General features: G+C 41.3%; 2 protein-coding genes across 6 annotated transcripts in view; one reads left to right on the forward strand and one right to left on the reverse strand.

Annotated features, from left to right (window-relative positions):
* The window catches only part of ccar1 (cell division cycle and apoptosis regulator 1), a 35,231-nt gene extending 24,956 nt beyond the window's left edge, over nucleotides 1–10,275 (reverse strand). The window contains exons 1-11 of one of the 5 annotated variants that reach the window (XM_035748513.2): nucleotides 10,138–10,275; nucleotides 8,484–8,647; nucleotides 5,671–5,849; nucleotides 4,510–4,689; nucleotides 2,061–2,090; nucleotides 1,882–1,911; nucleotides 1,696–1,725; nucleotides 1,493–1,525; nucleotides 1,239–1,265; nucleotides 700–908; nucleotides 308–434 (exon numbers count right to left, since the gene is read on the reverse strand). In XM_035748513.2, coding sequence (XP_035604406.1) covers nucleotides 308–434; nucleotides 700–908; nucleotides 1,239–1,265; nucleotides 1,493–1,525; nucleotides 1,696–1,725; nucleotides 1,882–1,911; nucleotides 2,061–2,090; nucleotides 4,510–4,689; nucleotides 5,671–5,849; nucleotides 8,484–8,595 — 957 coding nt within the window. In that variant the 5' untranslated portion in view covers nucleotides 8,596–8,647; nucleotides 10,138–10,275. Of the gene's footprint in view, nucleotides 1–307; nucleotides 435–699; nucleotides 909–1,238; nucleotides 1,266–1,492; nucleotides 1,526–1,695; nucleotides 1,726–1,881; nucleotides 1,912–2,060; nucleotides 2,091–4,509; nucleotides 4,690–5,670; nucleotides 5,850–8,483; nucleotides 8,648–9,871; nucleotides 9,892–10,137 lie in introns of those variants that run through there. The other 4 variants (XM_035748514.2, XM_052474751.1, XM_052474750.1 and 1 more) reach the window with 4 other exon arrangements.
* The window catches only part of LOC118366122 (transmembrane protein 150A-like), a 33,671-nt gene continuing 26,718 nt past the window's right edge, over nucleotides 9,413–16,365 (forward strand). The window contains exon 1 of the mRNA XM_052474766.1: nucleotides 9,413–9,531. Coding sequence (XP_052330726.1) covers nucleotides 9,497–9,531 — 35 coding nt within the window. The 5' untranslated portion in view covers nucleotides 9,413–9,496. The remainder of the gene's footprint in view (nucleotides 9,532–16,365) is intronic.

Here is a 16,365-nt window from a genome sequence, read left to right on the forward strand (position 1 = left end):
ATGCACGGCCCCATGTCGAAAGGGTCTGTGCACAATTGTACACAATGCACCACACAGAACGCACTGCAAATGCTTCTGAAACCCAATGCTGCAAGGCAAATTCAGAGTTCCATTGGAAATTAATATACTTCTGGTGTACCAAAACAAAATGCCGCTGTCGGTCTGATCAAGGCGTAAGGCTTTGGTTTTAGCTGTTGACAGGGTCACCACGATCATTTTCAGTAGGGAGACAAAAGTTATTCAGTTTTACTTCAGGACTGTCTACTGAATGTGTCCCAGGTGTGTGTAGGGGCTAGGTGAGGCTCACCGATTGGTTGGCCAGCTGAGGTAAGGTCTGAATGCGTTGTGCGTTCCATTTGAAAGGCATGTTGGGGTTGTACACGGCCTCCACTAGGACCCTGTCACCCACCTGGGGGGTCTTCCCCTTCACCGCACTGTGGAGACATCACCCATTATTTACCCACTTGAAATTGCTTTAGAAACTGCAATATACGGAGACTTCACACTTGAAATTCAAAAAACATTACTGCTTTAGAATAAAAGGTACATAAATTAGGAATGCGATCAGCAAAATATAGAAAACCCATGGAAAAAAGACAATTGGTCCGATGTCTTCTATGGCCCGATCCTAAACGGACTCCGAAACTCCATGCACTTGTGGAGATCTGAGAGGACTTTGTCAAGAGTCTGAACACTCACCTGAGCTGAAAGAAGACGTCCTCATCCACAAAGCCGAATGTGTCATGCAGCTTGTTGACAACGCCGGTGAAGACGCGCTGTTTCTGGGGCTGGCTCTGCTGCTGGCTCTGCTGCTGGTGGCTGGAGCGAGGCGTGGGGTAGGACACGGTGATCTGGGCTGTCTGCTGGGGGTTGGACAGAGAGAGGCTGGTGGGGAGAGCCACGGGGGGCTGGGGAGGAGGAAAGTTATAGGTCAGTGTCCAGGGACAACTTCATCCTACTCCTACTTTCTGTATAAGTCCTAAATGGATGAATTGTATGAAGTCCCACTAAATTCTAAATCTGTGTATCTAATAATGGAACTGTTTGAAGTGTCTACTGTATATCGAGCCTATCATGTTATTTGTGATTTAATTTAATCAAATGTCCCTTAGCTGTTCTCTTCATTTATTACACTCATTGTGGCCATACACGTCCTGTTATTGTATTTGGCTATGAAGAAGGTTAAAACATTTAACCTGGATTTTAAAACTGAAAAGTGATAAGGTGGGTATGCCTACCGGGAATTTGTTTTCACCACTCCAGTTCTTTCAACATCCACGCCGATGGCAGAAAAAGAGACACGGTCATGTTAGACTATTATGATGCAGTCACAATTCTTTCCCCAATTTTCATGACAAAATGGCATCTTTTTTAAGCCTATTATATTTGACGAAATAATTATACTCAAGACAAGATGACTTAAGTGGCAATACTTTTTCTGAAAGGTGCATTAAATTTACAAGAGAGACAAGTTTGTTCCTAATTAGCCTACCTGTGAAAGCAGTGCTTGCTGGGGCTGGGGGAGCTGTGGAGAGAATGATAGATAGATAGAGAGAAAGAGAATAGAGAGAAAGAGAACAGTTACTACTGTGCGTATATAGAATAGAGTACATTCCACACCCCAGCACCAAGCATGAAGTGCCTTGTGATTTGAACGATTTGATTGTGCTGCGACTGCGAGCCGCTGCTGCTTACCCCGTATAAGTCTGTATGCTGTTGATGTTGCTAAAGAGACAGGGTACACAAACACGCAGAAATGGCAATAAGTCTTTCATTGGGTCAACTATACATTTGTTGATTGATAGATATCATGAGTATGGCTTTTCTCAAATCAAGGCGACTCAAAGTTGTCTGTGCGAGTTGCAAACATCAATAATTTACCCCGTATGAGTCTGTATGTTGTTGATGTTGCTGAAGAGACGGGATACACACACGCAGAAATTGCAATAAGTATTTCATTGAGTAAATAATACATTTGTTGATTGATACATATGAGTATAGCCTTTTTCAAATCAAGGCGATTCAGTGTTGTCTGTGTGAGTTGCACATCAATAATTTACCCCGTATGAGTCTGTATGTTGTTGATGTTGCTGAAGAGACGGGGTACACACACAAATGCAGAAATTGCAATAAGTCTTTCATTGAATAAACATTACATTGTTTGATTGACACATATCAAGTGACCAGCTTTAGTGAGGTATTTTGTAAGATGTGTTGAACATCAATAATTTGCACCAAAAAAAAATAATCTTAGAGAATGCAGCACAGGAGGCTGCAGAGGGGAGGACGGCTCATAATGATGTCTGGAACGATGCAAACGGAATGGCATCGAACACCTGGAAACCATGTCTGATGTACAGTTGAAGTAGGAAGTTTACATACGCTTAGGTTGGAGTCATTAAAACTTGTTTTTCAACCACTCCACAAAATTCTTGTTAACAAACTATAGTTTTGGCAAGTCAGTTAGGACATCTACTTTGTGCATGACACAAGTCATTTTTCTAACAATTGTTTACAGACAGATTATTTCACTTATAATTGGGGCGGCAGGGTAGCCTAGTGGTTAGAGCGTTGGACTAGTAACCGGAAGGTTGCAAGATCAAACCCCAGAGCTGACAAGGTACATGACACAAGGTACAAATCTGTCGTTCTGCCCGCTGTTCCTAGGCCGTCATTGAAAATAAGAATTTGTTCTTAACTGACTTGTGTACTATTGTTTGTACAGATTAACGTGGTACCTTCAGGCATTTGGAAATTGCTCCAGGGGATGAACCAGACTTGTGGAGGTCTACAATTATTTTTCTGAGGTATTGGCTGATTTCTTTTGATTTTCCCATGATGTCAAGCAAAGAGGCACTGAGTTTGAAGGTAGGCCTTGAAATACATCCACAGGTACACCTCCAATTGACTCAAATAATGTCAATTAGCCTATCAGAAGCTTCTAAAGCCATGACATACTTTTCTGGAGTTTTCAATGCTGTTTAAAGCCACAGTCAACTTAGTGTCTGTAAACTTCTGACCCACTGGATACAGTGAATTATACGATTTTATTTTATTTTACCTTTGTTTAAATAAACTGTTTGGCCATAATGACTATAGTTATGTTAGGAGGAAAAATAGGGAGGCTTGCAAGCCGAAGGACACCATCCCAACCGTGAAGTACGGGGGTGGCAGCATCATGTTGTGTGGGTGCTCTGCTGCAGGAGGGCCTGGTGCACTTCACAAAATAGATGAGGTGCCATGAGGTAGGAAAATAATATGGATATATTGAAGCAAAATCTCAAGACATCAGTCAGGAAGTTAAAGCTTGGTCGCAAATGGGTCTTCCAAATGGACAATGACCCCAAGCATACTTCCAAAGTTGTGGCAAAATGGCTTAAGGACAACAAAGTCAAGGTATTGGAGTGGCCATCACAAAGCTCTGACCTCAACCCTATAGAAAATTTTTGGGCAGAACTGAAAAAGCATGTGCGAGCAAGGAGGCCTACAAACCTGATTCAGTTACACCAGCTCTGTCAGGAGGAATGGGCCAAAATTCACCCAACTTATTACGGGAAGCCTGTGGAAGGCTACCCAAAGTGTTTGACCCAAGTTTAAATGGTTTAAGGCAGTGCTACCAAATACTAATTGAGTGTATGTAAACTTCTGACCCACTGGGAATGTGATGAAAGAAATAAAAGCTTAAATAAATCACTCTACTATTATTCTGACATTTCACACTCTTAAAATAAAGTGGTGAAACTAACTGACCTAAGACAGGACATTTTTACTAGGATTAAATGTCAGGAATTGTGAAAACTGAGTTAATGTATTTGGTGTATGTAAACTTCCGAATTCAACTGTACTTGATATCATTCCACTGATTCTGCTCCAGTCATTACCACAAGCCCGTCCTTCCCAATTAAGGTGCCACCAACCTCCTGTGGAATGTAGTATAAGACAACTACTACATAGGTCAAAGAGAACAAGAGGGAAAACTATGCTGCAGAGTCTAGCCTCTAAAAAATCTGATTTGACAAACACTGATGCCATTTTCTTTTATCTAAGTGAAACCCATTTGCCAAAGAAAGCCTGTGACTAAGTGAGTGAGAGGTCTAAATGACGTGATATGAACTAGCTGCTCTGGGTTAGAACGCTGTGTTCTTAAAGTGGTGTTCTTAAAGTTCTGGAACTCTGCCCAGTTCGACAGTTTTGCTGACAAGCTCTAATTAGTTTACAAACCAAGCAGCAAAAACATGCATCAAACCCCCAACAACAGAGCACTACTCCAGATAAGACCCAGTGGCATTCTCAAAGCCTTTATAACCACAGAATATTTTGTATAACTAATAAGGAAAGATATGTGCTCATCAGGAGAAATTGAAGACACGAATTCCAGATTGATCGTCATATGAACTAACATCAGGGGCAAAACTCAAAACACATAAGGTCAATAGCTTCTAAGTGAAACTTCATCCTATTCAACCTAGAACAGGGTATTTCACTTGGTGTCATGGCCATGTGTCTCACCTGATGGGGTACATTGTAGAGCTGCTGAGGAGGCGGCTGCTGAGGAGGCGGCTGCTGTTGTTGCTGCTGCTGCTGTTGCTGCTGCTGCTGTTGCTGCTGCTGTTGTTGCTGCTGCTGTTGTTGTTGTTGCTGTTGTTGCTGTTGTTGCTGATACTGCTGCAAGGCCGAGTTGATTTGAGACTAAAACAGTAAGTGAGATGAGACAGAAAGAAAAAGTTAAAATGACTTGATGTTGCTTTGAAGGGAAGACCATTTACTAAACAGTTAGTGACTTCATACTCAACCACAGCGATGAGAAAAACAGACTTTCACTCAGACTCTAAAGAATATGTTGTTCACACTGATCCGTCTCATGGTGTGGGGGTGTTCATCAGTTGATCACCCACAAATCAGAACATGAGAACAGGTTTTCCAACATCACAGCTCCTTCAAGTCTTGTGAGGTTTGGCCAAAATAATGCTCCCTAGCTAACGTTATTCTTTGTTTCCCAGTACCGTTTGCTCTTCTAGTTAGAGCCTAATGTTAGCTAGCTAATATTGAACCTGGTTGGTTAGCTCTTAGCACTGTGACATTGTTGGCACTTTGTTCATTGTTGTTTAACTAGCTAACGTTAGCTGGCTGGCTCATTTGCTAACATTACGTGGCTTGTGTACAACACCTGCTGAATATGGCCGATGTCAGTAAACGTCTGCAAAAAAGCGTAATTAAATTGTTGCCAGCAGAGCTGTTTAGGCTGTTTTCATGTTATCCAGAGGTAAACAAATCATGGGCCAGTGCGTCAAGTGTGCACTCCAAGAGCGAAACAAGATGGGTGGGGCTAAAGCTTAAGAGGGTGTGAACGATGCTGAATGGGTGTAGACAAAGAAGAGCTAGATACCAAAACATTCAAAGGTGATTTTCTCAAAAGTGAGTTTACAAGTTCATCAACTTTCAAAGCAGAATTACTTTCCCATTGTTTCTCAAATGCAGTGTATAATAAACCATTTTGTAGCTCTGAGTCTCTACTTTTATCCAATGTAAAAAAAAAAACACCATTTCACATTTTGTTACATAAGACAGAATCCAGGTGGTGAGTCACAAATATTATCATATTCTGTTAAAGAATATTTAGCTGCATTGTGCCTAGCAGAACACTGCCCAGCTGACCCTAGCGTAGCTCACCTGTTGCAGTGCTGCAGCGGCGGCAGCTGCGGCTTGCTGCTGCAGGGCTGCAGTCTGTTGGGATAGCTGGTAGTTGGAGGCGGACGACTGGGAGTTGAGGGAGGCTGCAGACAGGGCCGATTGCTGGGAGTACATAGAGGGAGACGCACCCAGGAGAGATGGCTGCTGCACACCTAGAGCTGCAGGGGAGAGATGGGTGTGGGAATAGAAGAATGCATAAAGAGTGGTGTTAGGATGTATGGCAAGTGAGAGGAATGGAGTGATAGCCGGCAGAACGAGAAACAGAAAACAAATGACGGGAGAGAGAAAGAAAAAAGTATAGTACTTTGAATATCCAGCGGACTAATCTGAACCCGCTCCATCACAAACTTTGCCAAAGAGATCAGTGAGATTCAGTTTGCTTCAAGCACTGTACACTCAACCCAGGGTTACCGTTATCCGGTAATAGCAAGCCTTTGTCCCAAAAAATAATAATAGAAAAATCGATAAATAAAATTGGACCCAGCCAATTTGCGAAATAATGCTTTTTGACCTATTTATTGATGGAAATACCAGTCAATGTAAATACATGTGAGTGGTCATGCTTATCGGTCTATCGGTACATTTGCCTAATTTAGTGGAATTAAATTGGTGCACAGTATATTCTTTATGCATCTTATTTATCACACGCGTAGGCCTACAGCAAACATATACAGAGCCGTTGAACAGAAAATCAGTCAGCAGCAAAAGCTGCTGCTACAGCATCTCAACATAGGCAACGGAAGTCAGGCTTCATCAGCGCATCACACACCACTTTGCAATGAGCTGGAGGCAGTATCATTTTGAAAACATAAACTTAATTGTTTGAAACCTGAACATTTTAATACATATTATCAGGCATGTCTTACCAGCTTCAAAATGTGTAGCCTAGACAACTTTAGTTCATTGTCCAGTAGCCAAATTATTTTCTCTGTCACATGAAACCACTTGCATGAGCGGTGTCCTTTTGATAATGGTGTTTTCCTGCTAATTGCATTATGGAACGAACATTAGTGCGTAGTCTAATGCCTTGTGCACATTGTTGCGCTTATAATGTTAAGAACATTATACATTTTAAGATAAACGTTCTGATCTATTGCATCACTCATTGCTTAGATGTGGATGTCAATTAAGGCAGCCCCCCACACCTCTCTGATTTAGAGGGGTTGGGTTAAATGTGGAAGACACATTTTAGTTGAATGCATTCAGTTGTACAACTGACTAGGTTTCCCCCTTTCCATTTTTTATTTAATTTTAATTTATTTAATGTAGCCTAGGTCTACTGGTTGTATGAATTTGAAATCCATCGTCCCACAACTGTCCCAAAGTCTGGAATAGGCTATTTCTTTCTCCACCAGCTGGCCAAAAAAATGTGTCAACTTTTACTGTGGGGGATAGTAGATTGACATAGAATAACTGTCCACATTTACTAGCCTAACATCTTAAAAGTGCACATGAGAATTTCGTAGGAAAGACCGCACATCGTCCTCAACATTCATGCTCTGTTAATCCTTAAGTGTCTAAGCTGGGGGTTCGGTCTACTAAGAGAACATATGGAATTCTTCAGATAGCTAAATGATCCTTGGGGCGGCAGGGTAGCATAGAGGTTAGAGCGTTGGACTAGTAACCAGAAGGTTGCAAGTTCAAATCCCCGAGCTGACAAGGTACAAATCTGTCGTTCTGCCCCTGAACAGGCAGTTAACCCAGGCCGTCATTGAAAATAAGAATTTGTTCTTAACTGACTTGCCTAGTTAAATAAAGGTCAAATTTTTAAAAATCCTTGGTATGACTACGTGACATAGAATATTAGGACCCCTTAAGGTATATATATATATATATATATATATACCTTAAGGGGTCCTAATATTCTATATATATATATATATATATATATATTTAAAATGTGATGAAACAGCATTTACCTTACTGCTATTATCCCATAGAAACACATTGAATAAAGCATGCTGTTAAACATGGATAAACATGGATAAACAGAGTAAAACAAAATAATTCAAAACATTAAGTTATGAAAGATTGACATGTTTTTAACCCCCTATTTTAGGCACAAAACTATCTCCATATATATACTGTACTTCCATAATCTTTTAAAGCTGGTACCGGGCTACTTTCAGACAAGTCTTGTGAGGCTTGTGGGTGTCCTAGAGCAAAACAACCAACCTGTTCGTGAGACTCACCTTTCCTTAGAGGGGGCATATTAGTGTGTAGCCCAAACTGTTCGGACACTACTGACAGAAGTTGGCACATCGGCTGTATCGACTTCAGACAAGTCCTGTGACGTTTCTTGGGGTCGTAGAACAAAACGGAGACCACCATTGTGTTCGTGGGAGTCATCTTTAGTTTGTAGGTCAAACCGTTCTGACATTATAGACGTTTTCGTGAGAAGACCAATTTTCGGAATGTCTCATCTGACAAACACTGCTCTAGCTCTGCCACCTTCACCGCAAATGCGGAAGGGCGACATCGGCAGATGCTGTGGGTTGAGACGCAGCCCATGCCAAAAAAACGGATGGATTTTGATGGGAAATGTTTTGTGTTAATTAATATAGACTCTAGGGGGTGAATATGAATTACCATAATCTAAATGTGATTTCTGTCAGTCTTCTGGATGGACACCCTAATCACAAATATCTTGTAAATTAAAATACTGCCGGTCAAATGGCCGGCGTCACATTTTCCTATCTGAAACCCTGCCTCAACCTCACATTAATTGTATCCCACAGATGAGTACAGATTATAGAAGGAAAGGCAGTCATCCAGAAAAATGTCATACTCACAGTGTAGGCTGTTGAGGTCCAGGGACTGTCCTGAGTGGCTGGGCTGGGACACCCCCGTGGCAGTGAACTGAGCCGCCCACGGTGGGTTCTTCTGTCCCCCAAACTGGGCCATGAGTCAGGGCTCGAACTTAAGTGTATTGACGGAACTGATTTAGGTTTATATCCTGTCAAAACAACCGGAAACGGGCCTATTTGTATAAGGATTCTTCATTTGACATTGACCTTGCTTTCATTGACCACAAACACAGGCTGCTAGCAACAAAAACAAACAATACAGGAGGAAATTGTTACAGATTTACTTACAGCTAATACAATACCTAGCTAGCTAAATCATATCAGCTAACGTTAGCTTGGCTAATATATCGTTAAGTTACCACCTTGGCTAAAACAACAACAATGTTGGGTCTCTTGACAGCTGCCTCTACTAGGCGGGATAGAGAGACTAGCAACAACAGAATTAACGGGCAGGTTAGCAAAACGTTCACTGCTGGAAAATGTCGCTTAGTTGGCCAGCTAGCTATCCCTTGATCATGACTCTCAGTTTTATTACATTACACATAAGAGTCATTGGACGAATTCGTCTTCTGTATGGGACCTTTTGTTAATAATTAGAAAGCCTTAGAATTAGAAAAATTAAAATTAATGAATGTGGCATAATATTTAGTTCGCCTCTTCAACTCTGATGCCCTCTGGTGGCATTTTCTAAACTACGCATAATATTCTATACTTCAGAACTAAGCTTAGTACTGTTAGAAAGGTGGGAAACAATGTGTTTACTACAGAGCCTGAGATACAACAGATTCCCAGTTTGTCCACTAGACAGCAGTAGATCACATGATGTCTCTTGGCCACTTTAAAATCAAATCAAATTTTATTTGTCACATACACATGGTTAGCAAATGTTAATGCGAGTGTAGCGAAATGCTTGTGCTTCTAGTTCCGACCATGCAGTAAAATCAGTTGAGTCACTGTGCTAAAAAGGCTGAATGGATTTCCAAGCCTGACATATTAAAATGACCCTAGCAATCAGGCCTTTCAAGTTATCGAGGTGAGAAAACATATTTTCATCATTCACGTTTCCTATTGTAAATGGGTGAGAAATCAACGGTGCATGTGGAGGATGCATACAATGTAATGTGGATGGAGAGGGGGGGTCTTACAAAAGCTGTAGCTTTCAAATGATTTTTACTTTCTATTTTCTGAACAAACATTTTTGGTGGGTACCGTGCTCAAAACTACCGAGTTTTACAGGCCATCTAGCTAATGCACATGCTAGACAATTACAGATATCATCTACCTGGTCAGCCTTTAACTATAAATAGCCATAGGCTAACTAACAACATTTGCTGGGTTACCTTGCAAACGGAGATAAATAGCTAGATAGCTACCTAGTTTGCTATGATGATAGCTAGCTTTGATGATGACTCGTGGGTTTTGTTATCAAAGCAAAGACGACTAGTAAACGTAGCTAACGTTAGCTATAACGAGGCCTAAGCAAGGTAACACACGACGCAGCTCTATAAAAGACCGATGGATAGAAAGGTTGATGGGCATTCCAATTTTGCGACAATAATTGCATTATGCAGTAAGGGAGCATCCAAAATGTTTATTACATTAACAGATAGAGGAAAATATATTGGCCTCATGCCTTTACCTCTGTCCTCTGTTCATTCGCCGGCGGAGATGGATCAAACACTGTCGCCGCGCATGCGTAGATCAGGGGGCGCGCACGCGCGCTACATACTTTTCTTTGACGACAAAATAACTGTCAGGTAATCTTCAGAAAGTATTCATATCCCTTGATTTATTCCATATTTTGCTGTGTTAGGTCCTGAATTCAAATTTGATAAAAACATTTTTTAAATTCTCGACCACCTACACAAATACCCCATAATACAGTTACAGGCAGTTAACCCACTGTTCCTAGGCCGTCATTGAAAATAAGAATTTGTTCTTAACTGACTTGCGTAGTTAAATAAAGGTAAAATTTAAAAAAATAATGACCAGGTGAAAACGTTTGTAGAAATGTTTGCAAATTGCCCATTTATTGAGAATTAAATACAGAAATATCTCATTTACATAAGCATAAGCACCCTGAGCCAACAAATGTCAGTCACTTTTGGCAGCGATTACAGCCGTGACTCTGGGTATGTCTAACATCTTTGCACATCTGGATTGTACAATATTTCCACATTCTTTTAAAAAACTATTCAGAATCTGTCAAGTTGGTTGTTGATTATTGTTAGACAGCCATTTTCAAGTCTTGCCATAAATAAATAAATACAGTAGGGGAAGAGGTAGTTGTTTGGGCTAAATTATAGATGGGCTATGTACAGGTGCAGTCATCTGTGAGCTGCTCTGACAGCTGGTGCTTAAAGCTAGTGAGGGAGATAAGTGTTTCCAGTTTCAGAGATTTTTGTAGTTCCTTCCAGTCATTGGCAGCAGAGAACTGGAAGGAGAGGCGGCCAAAGGAAGAATTGGTTTTGGGGGTGACCAGAGAGATATACCTGCTGGAGAGCGTGCTATGGTGACCAGTGAGCTGAGATAAGGGGTGACTTTACCTAGCACGGTCTTGTAGATGACCTGGAGCCAGTGGGCTTGGCGACGAGTATGAAGCGAGGGCCAGCCAATGAGAGCATACAGGTCGCAGTGGTGGGTGGGTAGTATATGGGGCTTTGGTGACAAAACGGATGGCACTGTGATAGACTGCATCCAATTTATTGAGTAGGGTATTGGAGGATATTTTGTAAATGACATCGCCGAAGTCGAGGATCGGTAGGATGGTCAGTTTTACGAGGGTATGTTTGGCAGCATGAGTGAAGGATGCTTTGTTGCGAAATAGGAAGCCAATTCTAGATTTAACTTTGGATTAGAGATGTTTGATGTGAGTCTGAAAGGAGAGTTTACAGTCTAACCAGACACCTAGGTATTTGTAGTTGTCCACATATTCTAAGTCAGAACCGTCCAGAGTAGTGATGCTGGACGGGAGGGCAGGTGCAGGCAGCGATCGGTTGAAGAGCATGCATTTAGTTTTACTTGTATTTAAGAGCAGTTGGAGGCCACGGAAGGAGAGTTGTATGGCATTGAAGCTCGTGTGGAGGGTTGTTAACACACTGTCCAAAGAAGGGCTAGAAGTATACAGAATGGTGTCGTCTGCGGAGAGGTGGATCAGAGACTCACCAGCAGCAAGAGCGACATCATTGATGTATACAGAGAAGAGAGTCGGCCCAAGAATTGAACCCTGTGGCACCCCCATAAAGACTGCCAGAGGCCCGTACAACAGGCCCTCCGATTTGACACACTGAACTCTATCAGATAAGTAGTTGGTGAACCAGGCGAGGCAATAATTTGAGAAACCAAGGCTATCAAGTCTGCCGATGAGGTTACAATGAGTGAGTCTGCCGATGAGTCTAACGATGAGTCTGACGATTTTCTGAGTTACAGTTCATATAAGGAAATCAGTCAATTCAAATAAATAAATTAGACCCTAATTTATGGATTTCACATTACTGGGAATACAGATATGCATCTGTTGATTACAGATAACTTATTTTTTTAAAGTAGGGTGTGGATCAGAAAACCAGTCAGTATCTGGTGTGTTCACCATTTGCCTCATGCAGCGCGAAATCTCCTTTGCATAGAGTTGATCAGGCTGTTGATTATGGCCTGTAGAATGTTGTCCCACTGCTCTTCAATGGCTGTGCAAAATTACTGGATATTGGCGGTAACTGGAACACGCTGTCGTACATGTCGATCCAGAGCATCCCAAATATGCTCAATAGGTGACATGTCTGGTGAGTATGCAGGTCATGGAAGAACTGGCACATTTTCAGCTTCTGGGAATTGTGTACAGATCCTTGCGACGAAGGGCCGTTCCCTATCATGCTGAAACATAAGGTGATGGTGGTGGATGAATGGCACGACAATGGGCCTCAGGATCTCGTTACAGTGTCTCTGTGCATTCAAATTGAAATTGATAATAAATCAATCGTGTTCGTTGTCCATAGCTTATGCCTGCCCATACCATAACCCCACCTCCACCATAAGGCACTCTGTTCACAACGCTGACATAAGCAAACTGCTCACCCACACAAAGCCATCACCTGCCATCTGCCCAGTACAGTTGAAACCGGGACTCATTCGTGAAGAGCACACTTCTCCCCCGTGCCAGTGGCACGACACCAACCTGCAGTCAGGTAAAGACCCCGGTGAGGAAGATGAGCACGCAGCTGAGCTTCCCTGAGACAGCTTCTGGCAGTTTGTGCAGATGTCCGCGTGGCCGGATGTGGAGGTCCTGGGCTGGACCTACTGCCAAATTCTCTAAAACGACATTGGAGGCAGCTTATGGTTGATAAATTAACATTACATTCTCTGGCTACAGCTCTGGTGGACATCCCTGAAGTCAGCATGTCAATTGCACGCTCCCTCATTGTGATATGTGACACAACTGAACATTTTAGTGGCCTTTTATTGTCCCCAGCACAAAGTGCACCTGTGTAATGATCATGCTGTTTAATCAGCTTCTTTATATGCCACACCTATTCAGGTGGAACTATTCTCTTGGCTCACTAACAGGGATGTAAATACATTTGTGCCCAAAATTTTAGAGAAATACGTATTTTTGTGTGCAGGGGAAATATCTGGGATCTTTTATGCCTGATGAAGACCTTAGGGTCGAAACGTTGTTATAAATAAATATCACCTGGGAGCATGAGCAGCAGTGTGCAGCGTTTTCCATTCATTTGCCATCTTTTATTTCAACTCATGAAATATGGGACCAACACTTTACATGTTTTGTTTATATACAGTGGGGCAAAAAAGTATTTCATCATGAGAAAAAAAATCCAGAAAATCACATTGTAGGATTTTTTATGAATTTATTTTCATATTGTGGTGGAAAATAAGTATTTATTAAAAATCCTACAATGTGATTTTCTGGATTCTTTTTCTCGTTTTGTCTGTCATAGTTGAAGTGTACCTATGATGAAAATTACAGGCCTCTCATCTTTTTAAGTAGGAGAACTTGCACTGACTAAATACTTTTTTGCCCCACTGTATATTTTTCAATGTATGAAGAGTGGTACTCAGTGATGTGTTGTGTTGGGCCCAAACATAACACTTTGTATTCAGGACATTTTTTGCACTTTAGTGCATGTTTTGGAATCTTTATTCTGTACAAGCTTCCTTCTTTTCACTCTGTCATTTATGTTATTATTGTGGATTAACTACAATGTTGATCCATCCTCAGTTATGTCCTATCACTGCCATTAAATTATATAACTGCTTTAAAGTCACCATTGGCTTCATGGTGAAATGACTGAGTGGTTTCCTTCCTCTCCGGCAACTAAGTTAGGAAGGATGCCTGCATCACTTTGTAGTGACCGGGTGTATTGATACACCATCCAAAGTGTAAATAATCATTTACCATGCTCAAAGGGATATTTATTGTCTGTTTTTTTTACCCATCTACCAATAGGTGCCCTTCTTTGTGAGACATTTGAAAACCTCCCTGGTCTTAGTGGTTGAATCTTTGTTTGAAATTCACTGCTTGACTGAGAGACCTTACAGATACTTGTATGTGTGGGGTACAGAGATGAGGTAGTCATTCAAATGTCATGTTAAACACTATTGCACACAGTAAGTCCATGTAAGATTATTATGTGACTTGTTAAGCACATTTTTACTGCTGAACTTATTGCTATAACAAAGGGGTGTAACATTTTCTAAAAACATAATTCCACTTTGACATTACGGGGTATTTTGTGTAGTCCAGTGACACAATCTATATTTAATTCATTTTAAATTCAGGCTGTAATACAACAAAATGTGGAAAAAGTCAAGGGGTGTGAATTCTTTCTAACTACTCAAATGGGGTCAGGTCTATGTACAGGTGTAGTGTATTTTACGGTCATGACTCATGATACAGTGCCTTGCGAAAGTATTCGGCCCCCTTGAACTTTGCAACCTTTTGCCACATTTCAGGCTTCAAACATAAAGATACAAAACTGTATTTTTTTGTGAAGAATCAACAACAAGTGGGACACAATCATGAAGTGGAACGACATTTATTGGATATTTCAAACTTTTTTAACAAATCAAAAACTGAAAAATTGGGCGTGCAAAATTATTCAGCCCCTTTACTTTCAGTGCAGCAAACTCTCTCCAGAAGTTCAGTGAGGATCTCTGAATGATCCAATGTTGACCTAAATTACTAATGATGATAAATACAATCCACCTGTGTGTAATCAAGTCTCCGTATAAATGCACCTGCACTGTGATAGTCTCAGAGGTCCGTTAAAAGCTCAGAGAGCATCATGAAGAACAAGGAACACACCAGGCAGGTCCGAGATACTGTTGTGAAGACGTTTAAAGCCGGATTTGGATACAAAAAGATTTCCCAAGCTTTAAACATCCCAAGGAGCACTGTGCAAGCGATAATATTAAAATGGAAGGAGTATCAGACCACTGCAAATCTACCAAGACTTGGCCGTCCCTCTAAACTTTCAGCTCATACAAGGAGAAGACTGATCAGAGATGCAGCCAAGAGGCCCATGATCACTCTGGATGAACTGCAGAGATCTACAGCTGAGGTGGGAGACTCTGTCCATAGGACAACAATCAGTCGTATATTGCACAAATCTGGCCTTTATGGAAGAGTGGCAAGAAGAAAGCCATTTCTTAAAGATATCCATAAAAAGTATTGTTTAAAGTTTGCCACAAGCCACCTGGGAGACACACCAAACATCTGGAAGAAGGTGCTCTGGTCAGATGAAACCAAAATTGAACTTTTTGGCAACAATGCAAAACGTTATGTTTGGCGTAATAGCAACACAGCTCATCACCCTGAACACACCATCCCCACTGTCAAACATGGTGGTGGCATCATCATGGTTTGGGCCTGCTTTTCTTCAGCAGGGACAGGGAAGATGGTTAAAATTGATGGGAAGATGGATGGAGCCAAATACAGGATCATTCTGGAAGAAAACCTGATGGAGTCTGCAAAAGACCTGAGACTGGGACGGAGATTTGTCTTCCAACAAGACAATGATCCAAAACATAAAGCAAAATCTACAATGGAATGGTTCAAAAATAAACATATCCAGGTGTTAGAATGGCCAAGTCAAAGTCCAGACCTGAATCCAATCGAGAATCTGTGGAAAGAACTGAAAACTGCTGTTCACAAATGCTCTCCATCCAACCTCACTGAGCTCGAGCTGTTTTGCAAGGAGGAATGGGAAAATATTTCAGTCTCTCGATGTGCAAAACTGATAGACATACCCCAAGCGACTTACAGCTGTAATCGCAGCAAAAGGTGGCGCTACAAAGTATTAACTTAAGGGGGCTGAATAATTTTGCACGCCCAATTTTTCAGTTTTTGATATGTTAAAAAAGTTTGAAATATCCAATAAATGTCATTCCACTTCATGATTGTGTCCCACTTGATGTTGATTCTTCACAAAAAAATACAGTTTTATATCTTTATGTTTGAAGCCTGAAATGTGGCAAAAGGTCGCAAAGTTCAAGGGGGGCGAATACTTTCGCAAGGCACTGTACATGTAGGGAGTTATTACCGGTAACAAGGCTCATCTTCGACCAATGGCTAAATAGTCTAAAGACGAGCAATAAGTGCGACACACACTGTGGGAAAGCTTGAAGTATCATTGCTGCTCTGTTAAACTTGGAGAAAATATTAAATACTGTGTGAGAAATAATAAATACATTATAATTATATGGAAAATATTTCAGTGTACAAAACATCTGCTCTTTCCATGACAGACTGACCAGGTGAAAGGTATGATCCGTTATTGATGTCACTACCACTTCAACCAGTGGAGATGAAGGGGGGGAAGACAGGTTAAAGGATTTTTAAGTGTTGAGACAT

This window comes from Oncorhynchus keta, chromosome 2 (assembly GCF_023373465.1).
Source record: "Oncorhynchus keta strain PuntledgeMale-10-30-2019 chromosome 2, Oket_V2, whole genome shotgun sequence".
NCBI lineage: Eukaryota > Metazoa > Chordata > Actinopteri > Salmoniformes > Salmonidae > Oncorhynchus > Oncorhynchus keta.